Source organism: Fukomys damarensis, unplaced genomic scaffold, assembly GCF_012274545.1.
Source record: "Fukomys damarensis isolate Sample0158 unplaced genomic scaffold, DMR_v1.0_HiC HiC_scaffold_32, whole genome shotgun sequence".
NCBI lineage: Eukaryota > Metazoa > Chordata > Mammalia > Rodentia > Bathyergidae > Fukomys > Fukomys damarensis.
Window position 1 is genome coordinate 23,414,884 of NW_022900944.1, and position 26,248 is coordinate 23,441,131.

Sequence of the window (26,248 nt, forward strand, 5' to 3'; positions counted from 1 at the left end):
GGTGGGGGGGCCTTGAATTTGTGATCCTCTTGCCTCAGTCTTCCAAATGAGCATTTTGATCTTAGCACGTCCAAAACAGAGCTTTCCATTTCACTGTCTCCCGGTATCCCTTGCCCAGACCTTCTTCCCAGGACCTGCCTATTGTAGTAAATACCAATTTAACTCTCACTCAAATCAAGAATGAGGAGTCAGCCTGAGCTCTTCTTCTTACAGCCCACGTCAGTGAATCCTATAGCTCTCTGCCTTCCACATTACCAGGGTTGCTCCTGTGGCTTGTTTTTGTGGTGCTCCCTGTAGGTACCGACTGCCACTTCCTCAGTGCCTGTGTCCCAGGACTTAGCACAACACCCACCATTGTAGTAGGCACCGAATACATGAATGAATGAATGAATGAATGTGTGGAGAGCTAAATGGTCACCACAGACATTTCCCTTTCTTTCAAAGGTGATGGTGGACCAAATTAACCCCAAACCATGTCTCTCACAGATCTACACATTAAATACTATCATTCCTTGCATTGTATTCCCTTCAACACAAATGCATGTAGGAAAAAACCCTACGAGAAACTTTGCTAATAAGTGGCTGCTGTCAGTGACTTACACAATTAGTATGTTGTCACACTGAAAGGATAGAAAAAGGAAGCAGATTCCAAGAAGGCAGTAGAGAGACTGCAGTGCAGGCAGTGGGTGCAGGTCAATTGATGCAAATCAGGCAATTAAATCTACACAAGAGATAAAGTATCATGGGAATGTGCAGATATGGGCAGTCCTGGAACTCTCATTCCTGCAGTGAGGGGCTTACTTTGGGGTAGAATATCATGGAAATGGTACCCAGTCTGTATCTAGTGTTGAATCTGACTAGCAGTCCTGGGCTGAGGCAGAGCATTGTGGCCTTGGTGGGATGTCAGAACACACAGATTATGGTAAGTAAAACAAACCCAGGATGGCAGTGATCTGTGTCAAATTGAGAAATTTTGGGTTTTTTTTTTTTAAGCCTTGAACTATGTAGTCCAGGCTGGTCTCAAACTCAAGGTGATCCTCCTGCCTCGGCCTCCCAAGTGCTGGGAGTATAGGTGTGCACCACCACACTCAGTGAGAAATGTTTCTAAATATATTGTTGATATATTTGAAATATTTACAACGACCAAGAGAATTATAGGATGTGATGTTTTAAGTTAATTTGAAATGCTTAAAGAAAATTGAAATTAGATAAGACTTTAATTTTACAATGTCTGTAAAGAAAATTCATAAACCTTGAATGTTAAAATATTTCATTAAGTTTATGAATTTAGTTTTTTTTCTTAGTATTTGAATGCTTAGGGAGATTCCACCAGATTTAAATTTTTTCATATTACTAATGGAAGTGTTTGTGCAAATCAAACACTGAATATGTGACTGAGTTTGAAATGTCTAAGGTAACTAGATTGTGTGTAAGCAACTTTTAATGTTTAACCCATTAAGTATTGAGCTAATTGGCCGTGGGTCAAAGATTAAGCAAAACTTTTCATATTTATGCATAAGATCAACTTGTTTGTTGCTAAAGAAATAAGATCTGTAGCTGGACATGGTGGCACATCCCTGTAATCCCAGCATTAGGAAGGCTAAGGCAGGGCAGGGGATTTAGCTCAGTGGTACGCCTGCCTCACAAGCGCAAGATCCTAGCTGAATCCCGGTACAAAAAAAAAAAAAAAAAAAAAAAAGGCTGAGGCAGGAGGATTGCTCTGAATTTGAAACTAGCCTGGGGAACTTAGCAAAATCCTGTCTCAAAAAAACCAATAAATAAAAAACAAGATTTATAAATCGATCTTAAAGACACAAATTAGATTTTTTCATGTATAGCTTTATTAAAACCAAGGCATTATTTTAAAACATCAGTAACCATAAGTGTCCCTTTCAGTGCACAGATGCCCTGGTCAAATGCTAACATCCAGGGACGGCAGCTGTTCATGTCAGTTTGAGCCTAGAAACTCCCCACAGCACTTCAGGAAGCTGACACACAAGGGGTACAACACACACTGGGAGACATGGTTTGTTCCCTGCCACTCCCTCCTGAGAGTGAGGAGAAGCACTGCAGTGAGCTGAGGAGGGCTTCTCCTCAGCTGAGAGCAAGGATGAAAGAGAGCCCTGAACACCTGGCATCTTCAGCGGGCAGATGCAGGATCAGGACCTGGTCCCAACAGTTCCCTCCGAGGCAGGCCACAGCCTTATCTGTAGCAGGGGCTGTGGCGGGTAGCTGAATTTGCTTCCTGCTAATCTTCGAGATAAGTCCAAACCGGAGTCTGCTGAGTCCCTGCCCATGACTGTTATTTTTAATTTTTAAAAACATACTAGTTTTGGTGTAGTTTTGATAAAGGCATAAAGTCATATAACTATCCCCACATTCAGGCCATAGAACTGCAGCACCCCCAGAATCATCGTATGCTCATCCTTAACCCCAGGCAATCATGGATCTGCTCTCCATCCCTAGGTCTGCCTTTTCCAGGATGTCCTAGAAACAGATCATTCAGTATGTAGCCTTTTATGCCTGGTTTCTACCCTTGGCACAGTGTATCAGAGAAGCACAATATTTCAAAAACCTAAAGAATGATGTTCTGAAGAGGCTGCTTGTCAATCCCACCACTTGGCCCTCTATCGCTATTTTAAAGCATTTACTGACCCTCTGTAGGCTTACTTTTGAAGGCTTTCCCACAGCATTTCAAACACAACAAAACATAACCACTTTCCATCTTTAATGTTTTTCCTGTATTTTTTGAATCTTTAGAATTTGTTTGCTTTTATGGTAGTCTGATTTTTCACTAATTATCATGAGAAAAAAACTTTAAAAAGCAAATATTGACTTTAACAATGAATGAAGTTCACAGCATTGTACATTTTGACATGTAATTCCATTAATTAAGTTTTATTTTCAATTTTTTTAGAGCCATCACTTTTTTTTTTTTTAGGTCTCACACATTTCTATAGGCCTTTGGGAAGCTCATAGACCCTGGACACCATGACCCAAACGCCTGACAGAGCCCTGTAAGAATCCCCAGACTGATGTCACTGTGAATCCATCCTGCACTGGTATGGGGAAGGATGGAAGACTGCTTTCTCAAGATTATAACAATGACCTTTGTTTAAAAAAAAAAAAGTCATGTGACACAGTAATTCTTTTTAAAGATTTTATCACGTGTACATTCGGTCCAAAAATGTATGTACAGATGTTCACTGCAGCAATACTGGAAAAAACAGAAACATCCCAGAGTCTGTCAAGAAGGAATTGCTTCAACTGTGGGACACCACACAGTGGAGTATCATGCAGCCATGAAAAGGGGTGAGGTAGATCCATACAGTGTATGCTAACATAGTAAGATTTTCACAATTAAGTGAAAACACAAGTTTCAGAAAAGGAACATATACTCTGATTATATTTCCATTTCCATGAAAATCACTATAATTTTAAAAGATTAGCAAATGCTTAAGAAAAAAATGGGAGGATATACACTTTTTTTTTTTTTTGGTACCAGGAATCAGACTCAGGACCTTGTCTTGTGCTTGCAAAGCAGGTGGCGGAATCACTGAGCTAAATGCCTAGCCCTGCACCAAATTTTAACAAGTTACTTCCAAAGAAAGGCAGCTTTTGTGAGTTGTGGTATATGTATGGGCTTTCCTTATTAGCTTTAAATTTTTTTTTTTTTTTTTTTTTTAACCACAAGGACATGTTACTAGCTGGGTGTGGTGGCATATTCCTGTAATCAGAATACTCTGGAAGGCTGAGGCAGGATGATTACAAGTTTCAGTTCAGCCTGGGTAACTTAGATTTTGTCTCAAAATTTTTTTTCTTTAAAGGGTTGGAGAAGTAACAATGCAAAGGCCTTGGGTTCAACCCTTAGTAGAACAACAACAACAAAAAGGAGGGAGCTGGGTATATTACTTTTGTCATGAGGAAAATGCAGTAAATATTAAAATACCAAAACATGAACAGGACTGTGGGAAGACACTGACACTGAATCTCCAAGCATGCTGTGGATGAACTAGCTCATTCTTGGGTTAGCAGGCTCTTGTCCCCTGCTGTCAAAGACAAAATAACCTAAGCAAAAAGTTTTTCCTTCCCTTTCTAACAACCACTCTCCAGCCCAATCACAATCATTCACAAAACCCAAGATTATTTGATACATTTCAGAGGTTTCTAAAAAAGACTTCCACACTGGAACATTAAGGAGAGCCATGGATAAAAAGCAGGAGGGGAAACTGAGGACGAAGCTAGCATTCCAATTTCTCCAGGACATCAAGAATTCCCAGGCCTGTCCTCTGTGAGTCTGTTCAGATACCTTTGGAAAGGACTTACAGCCCAACAGGTTCACACAGAGGTAACACATTCATGCTGTGTAGATAAGCTCACACATACTAACGAGGTACTCTGATGCCATAATCAGAGTGCTGGAAGACCGAAAGAAATCTGCAAGGCCTTGAGTTAGAGCTCCACAAGAGAGATAGCTTGAGAAAGCTAGGTTGGTGGTGGAGCCAGAGAGTACTAAGTCCATATGCAGGCCCGTTGTCGAAAGAAATCTGCAAGGCCTTGAGTTAGAGCTCCACAAGAGAGATAGCTTGAGAAAGCTAGGTTGGTGGTGGAGCCAGAGAGTACTAAGTCCATCTGCTCAGGCCCGTTGGCCTTATGTAATCTTTTGTTGGTGGCCAGGTCCTTATTTGCTGGTGTCCATGGTATGCAGTTTTAAACTCCCGCACCCGAGGAACTACTTGGATCCAACAGAAGCTGCTTCAAAGGACAGTATGCTGTCACAGTGGCCTGGAAAGGGGCCTCTTTGCTTTTCCCCACAATCACTTCGACTCTTGAGCACCATGCTTCAGTTCACCCCCTTCAGAACAAGGAGCAGAGAGGAGTGCTGTGGAGGGCAGGTGGCCTTCGTGGAGATCAGGCTGGAGCCCCAGGCAGCTAGCAGGGCGCCCGGATCTGCCCAACTTCTGCACAGGCAATGGAGGACACTGGTAAGGGGCCAGAGGCATGGTCAGGTGACCGACAGATGGTGGTTGCCAGTTTCACTTCCCCTGGACAGCGTTCCTGGGAGGTGAGGACTGAGAGAGCTGGTAAAGCCTCATCTGTAAAGCTGGTTTTGTTTGTTTCAAGAAATACAAGTGTTGCTTCCACGGCAGCCACTCTTCTTTCCAGTTTCCAGGAGCATCAGAATGTGATCAGAATCAGCCCATGGACCCGACCCCTCCCCTGCTGCAGGTCAGCAGACTCCACGGGCCTCCAGGACAGTGCTCAGAAGAGGGTGTTGAGGGGCAGCATTAGCAAATGGAATGAAATGTTGCAACATAAGCAAAGGGACAGTAAAGAGTGGGAATCTCTCCTGAGCTTACTAGAAGTGGTGTTTATCCTCTTCAACTGCTGGGCCACTTACCCGATTTGGAACAGGGGTTCATGGTGGACACGTGACTAAGCCATTCTCCAGCCCACTGAGTACTTGGACTCTCCAAGGTTTGCCCCACTCCCAGGATGGCTCCCTCTCCACCTCTACACGTCTCCTCTCTGCAGAGATTCCAAGTGGCCCTCCTCATCCACTTTCTTCTGGTTAGAACCTGGCACAAGTGCGCTTCTGGGTCACTCAGTCCTGTGGCCACAGTACTCGCTTAATGGTCCCTTCCATACTGAAAACTCTCCATACATTTCTTTTAAAACCTTTTATTCAATAATATATACTTTTAAAATAATATGTAACTGCCCGTCATGCTATATATTGCCCCGTCCCCCACTGGAGTCTGGTCAGCTAATCAACGTGGTTCGCTGGAAAAACAGACGGCCACGGATGAATCAAGGGGCGCGGGGAGCAACAGTAACCAACAACCATTTGCATACCCTTCACATTTCCCATGCTTTCTGGGTCAGGAGGAAGTCAACAGGAAGCCAAAGGCATGTGAACCTTTTACATTCGGAAGTGAGGTTTGATACACGGTGGTGGGCTGCCCTTCAGTTGGTCTAGTTCGTGCTCGCCAAACCTGCCACCATTTTGTCTGCTCACGGAACGTGATCTCTCTACACACGTTAAGACGTTTGATTTGGTTCTTGTTCTGCTTATGGAAAAGTGGGAAGAACCGCAACAGACCTGGGGAGAGATGGGAGGAGGGGAAAGACGGCATTAATCAATCTGAGCCAGGGAGGGGCTGGCCTCTGCCTGTGCGGGGCTTCCTTCTCTTGAAGAGGGCCGGGGCTAGAATGCCAGGCTGCCTTCCCATGCCACTCTGGGGATACCTAGTGAGGACTGCCACACAACTTCTGCTTTGAAAGAGTAGCCTCTCCCTGCTCTCTTACCACAACCGAGGCAACCTCTAGTCCAGCCTTCTGGAGAGAACAGGAACACTCTGGACAGCGTTAGAGGCCTCTCCCTTGGATCCAGGTGGATAGTCTTGAAGCCCTGTGACACTTCTATACAAGCCAGGCCACAGGTTCAGCAGTCCAACTCTGGATCCCCTTCAGACTGACCTGCTGTACTGAGGACATTTAGGGTCTAAGAACCAGATGCCTGAGTATCATTCAGCAAAAAGGCTGAGTCCATTAATAAAGAGCAACAAGCCCAGCTGAAATATATTTAATTATCTGATGGAAACAGAGAATTATGGGTGTTCATGGCTGAAAACCTCTTTCCTTCTTCCATGTTTAGAATGGCAAAGTGATTGGCGAGATGCCAGGTGCAGAATGCTACAAGGGTCCCTCCTGGAACACTAGCACAATATTGAAAACACTTGGCAACTGGAAGCTGTCACAGTCATTTCATAAAGTTTCTTTGGGAAAAGAAAGTTCTACCACATAGTATTTGAAAAAGGGTACATGTGCAAGTTAAATTAATCTGCCTTTAAGAATGTCACCAGATTCCCAAGGGTCCAATTCTACAGAATGCATGTAAAGAACAAAAAAGCACACCACTAAAAACACTACCTGCCAAACAGTAGCATGTGCCCTCAGGTGCTCAAAATGTTGCAAGGAGTGGCAGTGGGGAGGAGTCTTTACAAAGGCCAAGCACTGGGCTACAAGGTTAAAGCCATACAACAAAACAGGTCAACCCCAAGAAGCAGGTGTCTGAGCGGTGCAATGCATAAACAAGCATGTCCCACCTGAGCTAAAGTCTTCACATGACGACCTATAACCACCACACCTATCTTTGCAGTTCAAGCTTACTCTTTTCTCCCTCCCTCCATCCCTCCCTCTCCCTCCCCAAGGAGACAGGAAATACAAATTAAGGTCCTCATAGCAATGGTCATCTCCCACTTGGGAAGGCTAGGTATTGTCAACATTTTTATTTAGAAAAACAAGGTTGAACACGGCATTTTTCTTCCCTCTAAGGGCAGCAGCATATGAATCACACATCAGTCATCCAGTGATAGATACACAGAGGTGGTCAACTCTGTCTGAAGTAGTCACTTGTAAAGGATCATAACCCAAGCAGTGTTGCTTTTCTGCAAACAGAAGGCTCCATGGTTCTTGAAGATTATCTGAATTTTCCACTGGATGTCAAGATTTCTGTCCCAAATTCTTAAGTCACCATTTACACCAAAAAGAGCCAGCAAGTGAAAAACTGTTAATTTATTGATTCAGTTTTTTTTTTTTTTTTTTTTTTTTTTTTTTTTTTTTTTTTTTTTTTTTTTTTTTTTTTTTTTTTTTTTTTTTTTTTTTTTTTTTTTTTTTTTTTTTTTTTTTTTTTTTTTTTTTTTTTTTTTTTTTTTTTTTTTTTTTTTTTTTTTTAAAACAATCCCCAATACATGCAGTTCAGGGTTAAGTATCACATTTGTAGCACATTGAGTCTTGACAAAAAGTATGCATCACCTGTATAATCCCATCACATCTTTCTTCCCCCAGTCTCCGTAATACCTGTTTGGGGGTGTTTTATTACACATTCATAGAGCTTAAAAGCATGTTATTACTGGTTTACTTGGCAGATGTATTCTTGCCACCTCCCCTCCCAGCTACCCCCACTGTGGGGTTAGTTTTTAAAGGTGGGACATTCAGTTTCAATTTATTAAGTTCACTGACAAACTAGGGCTTATTGTGTGCTCATGAGGACCCTGCTTTTGCTTTCAGTGTTTTCATCTAAACTTTGGCTTTTACTCTCATCATCTATTATCCACTCGTTTATCTGCAGGAGAGAATTCTGTTCTTCCCTGTGGATCCTCACACAGTAACACAGATTTCTAAACAAACCTTTAAATCTGAACTAGCAATAAAGGAAACTGTTAACTAGGCTCTTTTAGATTTATTTCAATGCATATATAAAAATTCTTCCAAGTTTGTCTCCCAAAGCAGCTCTGCTTCCATGCACATCTACACAGCACCTGGGAGAACCTAAGCCATTTCCCTGAGTAGGCACAGACTGTGAGACACTCAGCACCAGCTCTCTCTGGGACTCAGCACCTGACTCGAGAGCACCACCTTTCAAAGGGTCACAGCACCCAAGCCAGGGGGCAGTGTCCTCCCCAGAGCACACTCTGGAACAGGAACTTAAGTGTCTGCTCCTATCATACTCTCAAGAAGTACGCTTCCTCCTCAACATCTACCTTTAGGTCATTTTCCTTGGTTCCTTTTCTTTTAGCTGCCCCTCTCCCAGCCACTCTCTCCAAGCCCCCAGGGTTCCGAGCTCTTCAGTCTCCTATTGTCAGTCGGATGAGAGTACTTTCCTCTACAAGGGACTACACAAGCCCTAATCCTGGAGCAGTGCTGTGCTACAGACTGTCCCAGTGCCTCACGAATGGCACAGGCACTTCAGCAATTGGTAAATAGCCCCAGGAGCACCTGCTCCACACTATGTACTCAAAGGCTTCTCTCCCACCCAGCTGCCCACAGGGATAGGATAGTAACAAGGTCAGCTGACAGGAACCTGGAGAAAGTGGGCTGCCACCAAGCCCTGGAGGGAATGTTACTTAGTGCTTCATTAGTATCGCTCTCACCATGGGATTTCTCAGCTGAGGCAACCTTGCAGTTATGCACACACGTGGCTGCCAACAATGATACATGGATCTGGACTCAGCACACCCTAGCAGGTCTATGTTCCTGAACACAGGCAGTACCTGAGATGACAGTGTAACACGACCCTGTTCCCCAATGTTTTTTGCTTTTCTTTAGGAAATAATTAAGTCCTTGTCATAGGCACTTTTAACCTGTTATAAGGTATGAAGCAAACAAATGCAAATTACTGAGATGAGTTTAAGAATGAATATGCTAACTGAAAAGGATATTGGGTAGGTAAATTTACCATAGTTTAGTCTAAATGTAAGGCTACACTCCCACTCCTACACACACGCATGTACGTGCACACACACATTTATACATGGTCCTTAGGAACTTCCCAAGACCATCTCCTAATCCAGGTAAACATTTTACAATTTCAGGGGAGAAAGGTCCATTTGGACACAAAATGGACTTAAGAGACAGGTAAAAGAAAAGGTCTGGACTAGACTACTTCAGTTTGGGAAAGAACGGTCTAGGTGCCAAGTCCAGACCCAGAAAGGAGCAAGCACTTTAAACCCAAGTCTAAGGCATGAAGAGAGGTAAAAGTATAGGTGCCATGAAAGTAAACTGTATGCTTACAAAAGAATTACTGCTGTGTCACAGATGCAATTGCAGACGCAAGGGCTGGCAGGTCAGCTAGGAAGGGCAGAGAAGAGGGGTGGAGACTCACTGTCTGACTCCTTTCTAGATGCTTTTATTATGGCTGGGGTACCCAAGGGAAAGAAGTGGGGTTACTGCTCAGCCAAGACCCTCCAGTAGGCTCCTCTTGCTTGGACCAGACAAGCAAAAAATAAAAATAAAAATAAAAAATAAAAAAAGAAAGAAAGAAAACAAAAGGCAGAAGGGAAGAGGCCAAGAGTGATAAGGAAGACTTAGGGGGTGGGGAGCAAGAAAGACACACAGTGGCACATCTCCCTGATAACCAATACTTCAGGCTGCCTAAATAAGGGCATTTTGAAGACCTGTGAAAATCTGAAACACTGAGTGTTGCTGCCTGACATATTGATATAGGTTCAGAGAATTCACATCTTATATTTGATTTTCAGGTAGAAAAAGTATACATTATCAAGATACAGAATGTATAGTGCAGGCAGGCAGTATTAATATGAGAACCATAACTGAATGTATGTCCTGGCTTTAGGATCTTATTTTTAATCTATAAACTCAACTCTTATAAAAGGAGAAGAGTTTCACTTGTATTTTAAGTTCCCACCATCCAAACAACAAAAATAGAATCTACATTTAAAGATAGGACCTGCTACCAATACCAATATGATTTTATTGGAATATGGAATGTAAACAGTTGCTTCAAACAATCTAACCTTTAAAAATGTATGGCATTATTAAATAGTTAATAAATCCTATGTGTGATTGGTGGCAGACACCTCTACCTCTAGCCTAGGCATGTTAGGTCCCCAGAGTTGTGACAATGGCTCTGTAGATGACAGGTAGGGGACTAATGGCAAGTCATGCTGTTGACCAGTCCCTAAAATGAAATCAGCCCTATTCTTTTTTGAAAAATAAAACCTAGCTTTCTTTGTTAATGTCAAGGATAGCACAGCAGATCCAAAACTTTAACACTTGCCCCCAGGAGGTCCCCTTTTATCCCCAAGTGCCCTGTATATTTCTCTCTCAGTTGCTGGAGTTATGGGATGGTCTTGCCCATACAGTATCAGTACCTGCATGTGAAAAAAGACTTATCTTTTCCTTCTCATGTATCACATAACCAAGCTCAAAATGCTGTTACCCTGATTACAACTGGACTGTCATGGGGGAAAACGGGGGGAAGACAGGTAGTGATGCTTTTCCCCCCAGCAAATCTTTCCAAATAAATCCTAATAGGATGTTGTCTCCCTCTTTGACCTGCCTGAAAACTGACTTTTCAGTTTTAGATATGGTTGTGAATAAAAAGGTTGCTGTTTCAGAGGAGTGCATTAAAACAGATGCACACAAAGGGATGTGGTGGGAAATGCTGAGGTTTTCCTTAGAAGGCTGCCCCCTCCCAAAAAAAGGCTAAAGGAAAAAACACCAGCAACAAGATTCTGTGGTTAGGCAAATCAACATAGGTTATGGTGAGCTCCAAGTTATGCACATAGCATATTTCTGATGAGACCGATGGACCTGCTCATTGCATTTTTCAAGTGATGTCTCCTGACAGCAAAGAGGACTTTGTGAAAGTAACTGCAGTTTGCTCCCAAATGAAAACATTTAGAGGGAAACTGCAGAGATGAGGTACATTTCTTGGAGAGCTCATGTCATAAAAAAATACATAAAACATGAATTTGTAAAAGAGCTTAAAAAAAATACTGTTACTGTGTTTTTAATATCCTTTTCATAAATGAGGCTGGTGTGTCAGTATAGACTGCTGACATTTTGCTAAAACTTGAGCCTGAATTTTCATGAAAGGAAAACAGACCACAATGGAATAGATAGGAAGTCAGATATTCAGAGCTTGTTGACCGAACGGATTAATCAACAGTGGTGTTCTGTTAAATGAAAAATATACAACAACTCCGAGTTTCTCATCTCCCATGCATTCCAAATGGAGAGTCCCCTTAGATCCTGAACTATATATATGCATCATCACACTGCACAACTGCAGTTCCCTGGAGACTAGTACTGGGGAGTTTCTTTTGACAGACTTTTAGGTCTTTCTCTTCTTTGCCTTAGAAGGAATGATTAGAATTTCTTTTTATCACACTGTAGTTTTCCTTCAAGATTTGTGTTTGGTGGTTGGTTTTATTGGCAAGCATCAATGCCGCATTACCCGTCGCTTTCCAGTCTTCATCGTGCCGCTGTGAGACCACTGGAAAGTACAGCATTCTCTGCACAAGGCTGGGACTGCTCCTTCACCACAGGGTCTGCAAGAAAGCAGGATGAGCATTGCCACGTCAGAGCTGATCACTCAGAACACCATGACAAACCCATCCTGCCACAGTGAGACAGACACCCAGACTCAGGGCAAGCCAGTGTCAAGAGGGCAACTGGGGGTGGGGTTGGGGGAGAAAACACAGAACTCATCATGTGAAAACTAGAGACTGGAAAAAGACCAAAGGAATTGTTCTTGTAGTTAACTCTTCTTCCTCAGAGCAGACTCAACTGCCGAGAGGCAGAGAAACCTTAATTTCCCACTGCTTAAAATTCCCACTAATTTTATGTTATTGTTTTTGAATACCAGCACCATAGCCAACCCCTAATTTCTTTCAAGCATGTGCAACAATAAGCACTTCAGAAGAAAAGGTGAACAAAACCAGACAGGAGAAGCTTATTAATTTTAAGCAACAGTAGTTGAAAAAAAAATTTTTTTTTGGTACCAGAGATTCAACTTGGGACCTTGCGCTTGCGAGGCAGGTGGCAGAACCACTGGCCCAGTTTAAAATTTTTTAAACTGCAGTGTGCTGTGCATTCAGAAAAGTAGTCAGATCATAAATTATATGTAATAAACATCAGTATGTATTCTTAACCTGATTTACCCTAAAGGATAAGAAAAGCTATCTGTGTAATAAAGTAGAAAAAGGATGTCTAAGTTTCACTTGTCTAAGGTCCAAAAGGAAGAGTAAGACCTTTTAAATTTGCTGTCTCCTCATACTGTGGCCCTAGATTCAAGACCAAGCAATGTACCTTCAGGCAAGATTTAAAATTCTGGAGGAAGAAAAAAGGAGGGGGAAAGATAGCACACTGGTCAAACAGAAGGAAGAACAGTTTTCATACTGATTCAAAGAGTAAAACTAAGGCAAGTGATTGTCACTTACCCTCCCTATTCTTCAGCTTTCTCCCTGACCAGATTAAATCTTCTCACACATCAGGAAAGTGTGTTTGAAACACCTTTCTTCAGTGGGAAGAACTATATGCACACAGAACCACAAGCAAGCAGAGAGAATGAATGCATACCACATATACACTTCTGAGATATCTTAAGTGGTCCAGGTGAATCCCACTCAGGTCTTTCCTGGTCTTCTGCCCTCAAATGCCTATTTACTGCCTTCTTTAAAAAAATAATATGGTTATCTACTGTTAATCAATTAGCTTTGTTTTTGAAAGAAATAATCTTTGACTATGTTGCCACACAAATGTATACATTTGAAAACACAATTTAAATTTTCATAATTTATGAGCTCAGGGTGACAGGAGTGGTCAAACAGATTGAATCTAAGGGAGCTACACTTGACGAATAAGCAAACACCTTTGGGGATCAAGAAACTGATTTGTGCTGGGTGACACACCTGTCATCCCAGCTACTCAGGAGGTTAAAGTAGGAGTTTGATGAGTTTAAGGCCAGCCCAGAAGACTTACAAAGATCTTGTCTCAAAATTAAAATAATAAATAAAAAGGGCAGAGGATGTAGCTGAGGGACAGAATACTTCTGGGTTTCTCAATAATGGGACAAAAGAAAAAGAAATAATTTGATCTTCAATGTTGTCTCAATGGTTTAAAATGAATACGGTCAAATCCAAGATATCTAGAATTCTTTTGACAGGCTTTAAAAATAAAGCACAAATGATTTCTACTCTTTTAATAAATACACCCCTTGAAAACAGTCCTGGAGACTCACAGAAGTATGGGTGTTCCATGGCCTCTTTGGCAGTCAGTCTTTGTTGATGGTCATATCGCAGAAGTTTGTCCAGAAGATCTAGGGCCTCAGGGCTGACAAGGTGTCTGTTTTCACTATGGATGAAGTTTTCCCAGCGTTTCCTTGAATGCCTGAGAAAAAAAGTAAAGCATTAATATTGTGAAACTAAATCCAGTAAGAATCCTCTTAGAATACTGCACTGATTGTATCATTCTAATTGGTACCCACCCTACCCACACAGTTATAGCATCCTAAGAAAAAAAATGCACTTTTTTGCGGGGGGGAGAACCGGCGATCAAACTCAGGACCTTGTGCTTGTGAGGCAGGCACAGTACCACTGAGCTAAATCCCCAGCCCATAAAAAACTGTACTCTTGATCAGATAAACAGAATTAGTTAAAATATCTATAGCTGACTTACAATCTGTGGCATCTTTCTGGATTACTTTTTTATGCCTCAGGCTTTCTGTCAGTTCTGGGTGAAGCACGATGGTGCCTGAGTAATTTTGTTGGTCAGCAGATATATTTGGAGGGCTGGCCTCAGAAACATGGTGGTTTCTTTAAAAATACTTGAAAACTGTCAGCCAACCATTTACTTTTAACACTATGGAACTGTACCTGAAAATTCAATATACCTTCATACTTGTTAACCTTACAGGTAAGAGACCCATTACAGAGAACAAGAAACTATTAATTTCTTATTCAAAGAACAGCCTTCAAAGATTTTCCATGAAAATAAGTATATGCTATACCAAAACTTTTATTTTCTATTTTCTATTGATTAAACAAGTTATCTCAGACAGCAGTAAAATGACTAGAAGATAGCTGTAAATAATGTCTAAGTATCTCACAATAAATTAAAGAAAATCACATAAAGAAAAAGGATATTTCAATTCTGATATGACTAGAAAGAGGTAAGAAAGTGATTTTGGCTAATCTTCCACTTCTGAAATGAGGTAAAGCAAAACTCTCTTTCTTTCTCTCTTACTTACTGTCCCAAGATATCGTTGAAGTGTGGATCTAGGTCTATGTGATATTTCTTCAGATAGCCATACAGCTCGTCTGTACCCAGAACCTTGGCAATGCGAACAAGCTGAAACACAAGACAAACTGACCAAATTACTGAGCACAGAAGTCATTGTGAGCCTGAGGACACTGGACCAGGGAATCAGGAGACTCCACACCACCCAGTATCCAGGGACAAGATGGAGATCCAAGTCTAGGATGGGGAAAGATATTCATGGACATTGAAGTTCACATGAATAAAAAATTTCAAACTGCCTTTAATAGGCTAACATAAGCTAGGACAATAATCTTCTTAAAGCTAACAATTATGGTCACAATCTAATGATTAGAATCTAGTTTTATCAGACAACGAAGAGCCTGACTTCCTTACAGAGTCACTTTGGAGGTTAAGCATACATTGTTTTCTCTGTCTCTGTATCTTTGGGGACCTCATAATCAGACAAAAATTCTGCAAAAATATTTTCCTTAAAGAAAAGCTTATGTACAGACAGTAAGAGACATTGAGTGGCTCAAGGGGAGTATGCCCTTCTAAATATTCTATTTTCTTGGCAATCATCTCTAAATAAGTAAGAGCTAGATAGTATTTTCTCACCTGGTCATAGTTGTCCTGCCCATGGAAAAAGGGTTCCTTTCGAAAGATCATGCTTGCTAACATACAGCCCAAACTCCACATGTCCAAGCTGTAATCATACATCTGAGGAAATAAGGGCAATCAGTCTAGGGTGTTAGAAACACATTTTTCTTTCTTTTTTTATGGTGCTTGGGATCAAACCCAGGGTTTGGCACATGCTAATCAAGGGTCCTATGACTTGAGCTACATTCCCCTAGGCCAGAAACCCATTTTTTTCTGAGTTTCTAGTCTTCATTTGTCCTCTGTAGATATTTTAGAATTAAAAGCCACCCTGCCCACCAAAACAAAGTAGCTGAGAAAAATCTGCAATTAGTATTCTAGGGTAGAAGAATGATTGGGTTTTGAATTTATCCAAACTAAGTAAACATACCAGCCAGGAAGAGCCCTAAGGAAGTACAAAAAAACCCCAGAATGCCTTTTCTACCAAGTTCACCTGATAGTCCACAAGGAGCTCTGGTCCCTTGAAGTACCTCGAGGCTACACGAACATTGTACTCCTGAGCAGGATGATAGAACTCTGCTAAGCCCCAATCTATCAGACGCAACTACAAGTAGGAAGGAAAAAACACGTGAAAGGAGTGTTTTAAATTCCTGTGCCTAGGACAAGGCCACATCACATTTCTGGTAACAATTATATATGGCCACACAAAAAATGGGAGCAGATATACTGTTTTAAAAAATTACACTTTCAGGGCCAGGGATTAGCTCAGTGGTGCCGCTGCCTGCCTCTCAAGAGAGTGCAAGGATCCCAGTTTGATCCCCGATACCAAAAACAAAACAAAACAAAACAAACAAAAAAAAAAACCACACAACTTTCAGCAACTGTATCAGAGGGCATTTCTGGAACAGAGTACTCAGAATGTTTTTTAAATTATCTTGGTTTATCTATCAATAAAACTTAAATTTTTTTTTTCTACCTAAGCTTCAGGTATAACTAAAAGGGTATAACACCAGGACTGATGCACTGCTCTAGCTTGTCATTAACCTAATACTAGCTGATTCATTTACTTACCAATTAGGGACAACCAGAGTTGGATATCAAAATTAGGAGAGACCCAATTGTACTTTTCAGACCAGGCAGATTGGTGTAAGGGTCATTAAGTGAAGCAGAAACCACCAGCTGTAGTTTCTTTCTGAGGCCCTTGGGAAAATTAAGATCAAAATAAAACAAATGACTATAGGTAGGGTCATCTGTTCATTTTCCTTGCAGAAACCAACAATGGAGACTGGGGAAATAAAACTAACAATTCTGCCGAAGAAACCACCTTGGTAACAGATGGCTGTTAGGCCAGCTCTAAGCTTTCTAACAAAGGCTTGTTACTGCCTGGCCAAAATGGTACCTTTTTTTGTTGGTGATCTATCATGACATTGTGAGGTTTCACATCCCTGTGCATGATTCCCTTGCTGTGGCAGTAATCCAGAGCCTAGTAGGTAAGAAAGCACAGAGAAAAGTAAGCAAACCCTCTACCACCCCTCAACGCAAGCCCCACATTCTTATTATTTGTGACACCTTGACTTGAATGAAGTCTCCCAAGGGGCAGCTTGCCAGTAAGATAAGTGGGGGAAAAATGCTTCGGAAGGTGCCCCTTGCTCTCTGTGCACACCATGGCTGGCAGCTTGTAGAAAGGGGGCTACCGAAGGCTATGTTGAAGGTTTCCTTAAAAAGAGAAGAATGAAAAATCAGATTTAAGCCCCTCACTGGAGTCACCTCTCATGATTCAAAGGACAAGCCAGAATTCACGTGGACATGAAGAATGACACTCAAACACGTCTTTCGACATGACTGGTCTTTCAGACAAGTGAGCCATGTGGGCTTTGTATATTAAAAAGCATTAGTTTTTCCTTAAATATAATTCCTGAGGTAGGTGGCCTTTCAGAAGTATCACTGTTATTGCTCTAAGGGAGAAAGTCACTTCTCATAAGATAATCAGTATGCAGATGAGAGTCTTAAGTATGGAAGTGAATGATTTTTAGTAAAGTTATAGAGAGCTGCACAACTCACCAGTCTAGTATTAACTTTTCCACACCACCCCCCAAATTTCCCTTAAATTTCTCTGCACTCACTCCCCACTTCCAACCATTTCCAACCACTGATTTGCTATCTGTTGCTATGGATTTGTCTTTTCTGGACATTCATAAAATGACATCATACAGGTACAATACTTCATCTATCCTCTTTCATTCAGCATGTTTTCAAGATTCATTCATGCTGCTTTTTTCTTATTCCATAGCATCCCATTTTATGGATATGGTATTCTAGTTGAAGGGATTTTGGATTACTTCTACTTTTGGCTTTTGAGAACAATGCTGCTATGAATATTCAAGCACAAATCTTGAGGGATATATGTTTTCATTTCTCTTGGTTAGATTCCTAGTAGCATAGGTGCTAGGTTGTTAAGTTCAATTTTTTAAAGAACTGCCTATTTTCAAAGGCTGTACCATTTCACAGTCCCACCAGCAACATCTTAGGGTTCCAGTTTCTCCACATTCTAACACTTGTCATTGCTCAATTTTTTATTGTGTTTGATGAAGTTGAGCATCTTTTCCTGTGTTTATTGGACAGTCTACACTGTTTTGGGAGAAATATTGATCTTTGTTTAATCTTTCACTTTTTATAGTATTTGGGCTATGGTTTTTTAAGTGTAAAATCTACTGTTAAGTCTTCCTTTCATAACACAATTACTTGAATAAATTTCAAAGTTAGTATCTTTGGCTTGTTTTTAAATGTGCTTGAAAGTTACATGAGGTCAATGACACATTTCTCAAGTAATGACAGTAGCCCATAATCACATGGAACCTACTACACACATAGCACCGAGTGCTCTTGGTAGAGTTTTCTACAACCATGGCATTGCTGACAGTTTGGGCCAGATAATACTTTGTATGCAATTTTATGCATTGGAGAATAATTAACAGACTTCCTGGCCTCCATCCACTAGATATCGGCAGTGCCCCTCCAGTTATAACAAACAAACACACAAAAAGGTTGCAGATATTGCCATATGCTTGTCCCCAGAGAAACAAGTTTGACTTGATTTGGTAAAACCTGAATTAAAGTAGGAAGGAACTGTACACAGCATGTTTCCACTGAAGGAATATATAAGCCAGAGAATGATTTCAAGGTTCAGCACTCCAGGACTGAGCTCCTTTGGTCTGTATCAAATTTTGTTTTTCCCAAACACCAAAGAACATACAATGTATAATGCTTTTTATTTGAAGATCAAAAACAGTCAATACTAAACTGCGGAAACATACATAAGAATGTAATTTCCAGAGGAGGGAATACTGAAGTGAGGGTGCCGAGAGAACAATCTCTGATGTTCATCACACTCTTGGACCTGTTTAACAGAATGTTCTGCAGCAATGCAGAAAGTCTATACTTGCACTGCACAGTATGGTGACCACCAGCCACATAAGCCACAGTAGCCACTGAATACTTGAAATGTGACTAATGTGACTAAGGAACTGAATTTTTTTATATAATTAAAATAGCTTCCAAATGGGAATCAGCTACTGCATTGGATAATGTAGTGCTACATAAATGTGAGCAAAGGTTTTACATATATAAAATCCAAAGTTATGCACACTAAAGATTTATTCACTTCCTTTGTTTTATAACTGTTATAGCAACATTCCAAAGTGCCTTGGTGACAGTGCTGTATGAAACCTCCCCAAATCTGAATCAGATTACCCTGCCACAAGCCTTAGGAGTCACTGAAGTCATTCACACTGGGGCCCTCAGCCTCAGCTACTTCTACGTTTTCAATAAAGTTAAGTATTTCCTCTTCCCTACTCCTTTATTTTTCCTAAAGAGAAAATTTAACAATGTTGATTCTGTTACTTTGCCTCGTCTTTGCCAGAGGAATAAATTAATTAGAACCACAATGCCTGGGATGTGAAAAATAGTGATGAAAGCAAAGGCTGAATAAACACTGTAAGGTAATTAATTCTTTTGCTGATTCACTAGTCAGATTCCCTGTGGAGTTACTGACATGGTTTTAAATAATTCACATGGTGAATTACTTCAGCTATAAAATCTGGTACAGTTTCTGACTATTAAGCATAAAAGAAATTTTTCCAGTTTTATCTGGATTCTGAGCCTTATTAGCAGGAAGAAATATGCTCTTTCTGCCTACTAGTGCTACTATGAAGCAGGATGGACACCAGGCATTGAATGATATCTGCATGACAAGCCTGTGCAGATCTGCATTACTGAGATGTCTTTATTGAAGGATCAATGTGTCAGGTTATAAAAATTTAGCTAGCTGGTACTAGCTAAAAACTGCAAAATCTCAATGCTGGACTTAGCTCTCATGGGGTGACTGCATGGAGTTTTCTTCTTTCTCTTTTTTTTCTGAGGCAGGGTCTTGCTATGTAGCTCAGGCTGGTCTTGAACTTGTGGCAACCATCCTGTCTCAGCTATTATGCCCTGCAGCATAGAGTTTCTGGAAAGACCACTAAGAAAGTTCACAGGATATAGCACTGCAAACCTCTTTCCATGCCAAGGCTTCATTTGTAGTCTGGAGTGCACAAGGAAAAAAGTGGGTTCAGTTAAGTTCCATCTCCATCTTTCTGATCTTACTAACAAGATCAGTAGACACAGAGTGAATCCTTAAATCCACCACGTTAGCTTTCTCTAATAACATGGTTTGTGCAGGCACTCACATGAGGAAATATTCATTTCATAGTACATTCCTATCCTTGATTCAATTTGGTATTTTGTTCAAATAACTCTTCACAACCCCATGAAAACCTCATTTTGGCAATTTTCTTAAATAATGATCTTTTTCAACTATATTTCAGAGATTCTTAAATTGAGATTCAAGTCCTACCTCCCAAATTTCATGCAATATTTATGCATTTTGGGTAAAGGAATTCATACCTTTCATTGGGTTCTTAGTGACCCATGACCCTAAAATGCTAGAATCCACTGGTTTATACCATTTTATAAATCTTTTTTTTTAGAATTCTTTGAATTAACCTAGACAGACTAAAGTATTGCTCAATACTTCATATTCAGTAATGCTTCAAAATTTCATAATGCTAAGGGATTAATAAGTCATTTAGAAGGTCCACCCACTTAGTTCTCTCTGCATTAACTAGTTGTGACTAGAAGATAAGAACAGATACACTCATTCAAGAAGGGGATGTTGAAAGATAGGAAAAAAAAGAAGAACTGTAAATGCCTGCCATTCCCATAAATGTGACTTTTCTATCAAAACCTAGGGCCTATTTCTATACTCCTGGAAGCCAGGCTTCTCCATGATTTGCTTTGGCCAACAGGACACTAGCAAGCATAACACAGACAGAGGATTGAAAAGTGCCTATGTACTGAGGTTTGCCCATCTTGCTGCTAGGAACCTGAGACACAACCATGGGAAGTAGCCTGGACAAACCTCCTGGAAGATGAGAACTCAACTGTCCCAGCTCAGATCACTGATATGTTAATGAGGCCATCCTGGACTATCCTGTCAGAGTCAGGTTGGCTCAGATCTAAAGAATCACCCAGCCAACTGATGAAACCATGAGAAACAACAAATCACTTTTTAAAAGTCACTAAGTCTGGGTCATTTGTTATATAGAGAAAACTTAAAGTATGATTAAGTAGCAAAAAAGAAAATCCAAGGGTTATGACAGGTTCTAATCTCTGGTATAAAAACTCTAGTACCACTTGAATTGGCCACCCTTCCCAATTCTACCAGGAAATTTCCATGTGACCTCCCACAATGGAGGCCTCAACATAAATAAAGTAAGTCTCACTAAATTGTTTGGGTATCAGAAAATATTTTGTTCGTGTTCACTTTGTCCTTTCAAGAACTATAATGAATAAGTCTGAAAAAAGTGCACTGCTTATGAATGCTACTTACTTTAAGTAGTTCATACATATAAAATCGGATATCAAAGTCTGTCAGGATCTGGTAGAGTTGCTGAAACAGATTTCAGAAAACAAAAAGTTATACTCTTTGCATCTTGTCATCCTAAGTGTCAGCCATTCTCTGTAAACTTAGTCCTTAAGTTACAAAGGAATCTCATGGCTTTTTACCACCTGATCTGGAATAAAACGGTAAATATGAGGAGTCTAACATTTTAATTTTCAGAAGAAAGGATAAATAAGTTTACTTATTCATTCACTCATTCATTCCACAGGAAGAAAATATTTAAGCCATCTTGGATCTTTCCTATTTAATGTTCCATAAGTGTCTGTATTCAGGATTTTTTGAGACAGGGTCTCAATATGTAGTCCACACGGGCCTTCAACTCACTATGCAACCGAGGCTGGCCTCAAACTCACAGCGATCCTCTTGCCTCAGCCTCCCAAGTGCTGGGATTACAGGCATGTGAAACCACACTGATGCTCCATAACTTTAATAACCACAATTACATTAATGTGAAGTCTAAATTTTCCAATGTCCTCATATTCTTGCTGCACATCAAATAAACCAACCCCACTGCAGCACTGTAGTATATTCTGGAGAAATGAGTGCTGAGTGGACAGCATGGTCCCTCGGCTGATGTAGTACAGCATTAAGATAACCAGGCTGTTTGTGAAAGAAAGGTGACTTTCCAAAAACCTATGCCTTCTGCTCACCAAACCAATTACAATCTGGAAAAAATTTCCTAGGCATTAACTCATGTTTTAGGGGGGGAAAAAAAAACAGTAGGGGAAAGAAGAAAAGACAGGGATGCCAAAAGTGATCACAGGCCAAAATGATGTACAAATAAAAACTTTCATTACTGATAATCGAAAGACCCACCCATTGAGAGTTAAAATCAATTTCTAACAATCAGATTACAAGGTTCATTAAAAGCATGACAAATCCTTGTCAAAAACTATACAACTATCTTTGATATTCAATCAACTCAAAGTAAATCTCTCTCCCCATCAATCTAGGCAGCACTTTCTATATAATTACTAAAACATCTTTTTCTCTATTGGAAGAAAGACTCAAGCAGCATAGGGAAACTTAGGAGCACTGAACAGTGTGTACAATGTGTCTATGTAAAGCAGGAAACAAAAATCACACATATTTTTTGTATCTGTAAAAATGATATGGAAGAAGCTAATTAAAAGTTGTTCCATGTATAAGTGTAGAGGTTACATTTCTTCTTTTCACTGCCTCTTTCAGAAAGTGAGGGACTCTCCTCTCCAGCTTTTTGTTTTTCTTTTCTTTGTGGTACCACGGATCGAACTCAGGACCTTGTGCTTTTGAGGCAGGCAAAGTGCCACTGAGCTAAATCCCTGGTCCTCCTTTCCAGCTAAGAATATGTGGTTTCAATACAAGAAAAAGAAAAAAATAGAAACAGTCTCTGTAAATATGGAGAGGTGGAAGGGTTGAAAGGAGGGCTGGGGAACAGGAAAAAAATAAGAACCAAGATACATCATGTAAAGGTACAATGATGAATGTAACTGTATTATATGCTTAAAATGTACCAATAAACTTAATTTTTAAAAAATACGTGGTTTCATGTACTTCAGAATGGCTACCAGCTCAGGCATGGCAGGGAACTGAAATGCAAAGGCCAGTACACTGCAGTGTCTTGAAGGCATCCCAGTGCTGGGGAAGATCCTGGTTGGGGCTGAAATATACTGAAGCACAGAGGCACAAATACTACTTCTGCTCAAGAGAGCTTCAACTCCCTAACAACCAACCCTGGGTTTTTATCCTCCAAGCTCTGCTCTGGCAAGGCAGCCTTCTTTAGCCAGCATTCGGCCACAACCAACACCCAGGATACACAGATGTAGGCTGAAGATACCATCTTAGGTATTAAGGAGATCACTTGCAGAGACTATGCTAAACTAAACATCAAGTCAATGGCCTGTGAAAGAGAAAAGATCAAATTCTCTGACCTAAGAGGGCTGGGATATTTTATTTCCAGAAAACCAATATAAGCTATTTTATTCAAATTTTCATTTGCAAAAGGTTTCCCTTTCGTATCACATGGTATCCATACCAAGCATCTTTGTAAACAGTGTAAGGCATAAAAATAAATGTCCTTGGACAGCCAACATAGTATTTCTAGCTATTCCAACCAGTATCACTTTTATTTAATACAAAAGACGCCAGCTTTATAACACTGCTTGGACTTTATATATTACAAAGTTCTAGATGACTGGCTGCCATTCATCCTCCCTCTGCAGGAGCTCTGAGTGAGAGGACACCAAATTACATCTACAACATTTAGTCTCCTGGGCCTAAAATTCAGATTCAGCCTGGCCTCCTATGACTTTCGTAGCTCTGATCCCCACACAATCCCCAAGATTCTCTTCTCTGACTACATGAGCCTGTGTCTGCTGCCACTAATCTTCCCTCTCTAGCATCCCTTCCCCTTAACCTGTAATGGTAAATTTATCCCTTCTCATTCATTTTCTAGAGAGCAGAAGCTCGCCTCTACCTTCTCCAGGGCCCCAGGCCATTTGCCATGTGAGGTATTCACAGGATACTGAGAACAACCATGCCTGCACAGTTAACATTCCTCACTTGGACACTAGCAGTGACCCAGAGTTCTCAAGATACACGGGGGGAATTGGGGTTGGTGGAGGCTACCAGTTTGGTGATTCAAGATCTCTGAACTATCTACATCTCCCAAGATGGCAAGGGTCTACTGTACCACTAGGTAGTACACCTGTTTTCACCACATAGAACTCAACCATATTCTAAGCTCTTAAACAACAGAACAGTGTATCTACTCCATGTCAAGGATGGTGGTCTTCTGTCTACACATGTTTTTATGATGCTCACCAGTCAATGGAACAAAACACAACACTGTCTTACAAGAAACTTCTGAGTCCACAACAAATCAGAAAGGGAAACCCAATAAAAACCATACTTTCTCTGTAGCTTTGTTGAGAACATCATTAAACAAGCAACTGCAAAATGTTTTAGGAAGTTAGCTTTGCTCACATTTTCATGAAGTGACCTCAAGGCCCACTCCCCACTGCCTGCCATACAGGAAGACTTGTGACCAGGACACAGAGTGCACACATCCTCTCCTATACACAGCTCAGTCTATGAGGTCCAGAAAGCTCAGGTTCCTCAAGCAGAGGAAAAAAAAAGTGGGGGGATAAGGTTATAAAGTGCAAATGAATGTAGTGTTTTAATGCCAGAGTCCCCAGTTCAGATATTGCTAATTTGTAATCCCCAAGATCAAGATTAAAGCCAAGGTCAACATTTCTAGAATGGCTATCCAAGCAAATAAATGTTAGAACCAATCACCTAAAAACATCACTTATTTTCTTAAAGACTTACAAAGAAAAGAGAAAATAATGTTAATGACCTACATATAATTGCAGTACATTTATTCCCCTGAATGAGGAAACTGAACTTAAACTCTAATAATTAACAAAGCCTCATGGAGGGGCTGGGGATTTAGCTCAGTGGTGCCGTGCCTGCCTCCCAGGCACACCGCCAAAAAAAAAAAAAAAGGGCCTCATAGGATCAGTTAGCTCAGGTCTACCACAATGTGAGTAATTCAGAAAGTCTCTAAATATCAGTGTGCATATGTCATCTTCTTAGAAGCAAGCCCATTCAGAGTGTCTTATCAATCTTTAAACTGTTCAAACGATGCTTTCTTTGGGTCTATTCATTTTTATATTGTTCCAAAAGCATAGAAAACTGAAAAACGTGTCTCAACAGAACCACTTTCTCCCTTGGGACAATTTTGATTTAGGAGCACAACTATTCATTCTAACTCTTAGAGGTTGGCTTTTGCTCACTCATTTTGAAGTTCTGATTTCATTCTAAGTGTCATTATTTTTTAAAAAAATTATAACTATGATATATATGCAATGTTAACTGATGGTTTTGAGTAGAAACTGATCAAACCAGTACCTTTCCCATACACTAAATACAAGGAAAAAAATTAGTGAGGCCGAAGGAGATCTGAACTAAACTAACAAGTGTGGGATAAAAAATGACAGGCATTAAAATCATATGACAAACTTTATAAGAAATTCCAAATAATGAACATTATATAGCTTGAGTATCCCTTATGAGAAGCATTTGGGATTTCCTATTTTTTCAGTCCTTTCATATACACAACTTAGTCTACGATATCCAGAAATACAAATATTTTTATAATATTTACTTATGAATAAAGTAATGAATGCTTCACATGCATCCTGTAGGTTTAATTATTTTTTTGTTTTTTGAGACAGGATCTTGCTATGTAGTTCAGGCTGACCTTAAACTCACTATGTAGCATAGGCTGGCCTCAAACTCATGGTAATCCTCCTGTCTCAGCTACCCAAGAGCTGGGATTACAGGCATGTGCTACTACACCTACCTCTGAAGGTTATGTTATACAACATTTTAATTGTGTACATGAAACAAAGATTCATGATGTAGTTTCAATTTTCTACTGCAGTGCCACATTCGTTCTCAAAAACTTTTGAAATAGTGAATATTTCAGATTTTGGATTTTTGGCTTAGGGATGCTCAACTTGTACTGATCAGGTTTTCTGTAATCAAATTAGGAATTAACAATAAAAGAAAAAGAATGTTTTCTATTGTCTTACTATGGTTATGGTCTGGCTGTGTTGCCCAGACTGAGTCTGAATTCACAGTTCTCTAGCTTTAGCAGCTGCAGGAGCTGCAATTACAGGTGTGAACCATAATATCCAGCATATAAGAAGAATTTCTTAAAAACCCAAATAGATCCTGAACCAAACATTCAAACATATAGCTCTAACAGACAATACTGGGAAATTAATAATTGGGAAATGTTTGAATATAGATTTTATATTAGATGGTATTATAGCATAAATATTAAATTTCTTAGATGTGCTAACCGTATCATGTAGGAAAATGACTTACTCGCAGTGCTAGCATACTGAGGAGTGAAGTGTGATGTTTGCAATTTACTTTAAAATGATTCAGCAAAAAAGAGGAAGGGGAGATAGAGAAGTAGCTGCAAATGTGCCAAAATATTAACCACTAGTAAAAGTAAACCTGGGCGATTTTGGATATTGATGTGTTACAATTTTCAGTAGACGTAAATTTTTTTTTTTTTTTTTTTTTTTAAAAAAG

The 26,248-nt window shown here is 40.2% G+C and overlaps 1 protein-coding gene across 2 annotated transcripts in view; it reads right to left on the reverse strand.

Annotated features, from left to right (window-relative positions):
- Nucleotides 1-4,560: 4,560 nt before the first annotated feature.
- The window catches only part of Csnk2a2 (casein kinase 2 alpha 2), a 40,928-nt gene continuing 19,240 nt past the window's right edge, over nt 4,561-26,248 (reverse strand). Inside the window, exons 5-12 of one of the 2 annotated variants that reach the window (XM_033757965.1) lie at nt 21,089-21,148; nt 16,562-16,645; nt 15,656-15,766; nt 15,184-15,285; nt 14,558-14,658; nt 13,550-13,698; nt 11,765-11,858; nt 4,561-6,103 (exon numbers count right to left, since the gene is read on the reverse strand). In XM_033757965.1, coding sequence (XP_033613856.1) covers nt 11,782-11,858; nt 13,550-13,698; nt 14,558-14,658; nt 15,184-15,285; nt 15,656-15,766; nt 16,562-16,645; nt 21,089-21,148 — 684 coding nt within the window. In that variant the 3' untranslated portion in view covers nt 4,561-6,103; nt 11,765-11,781. Of the gene's footprint in view, nt 6,104-9,587; nt 11,859-13,549; nt 13,699-14,557; nt 14,659-15,183; nt 15,286-15,655; nt 15,767-16,561; nt 16,646-21,088; nt 21,149-26,248 lie in introns of those variants that run through there. The other variant, XM_010617192.1, reaches the window with a different exon arrangement.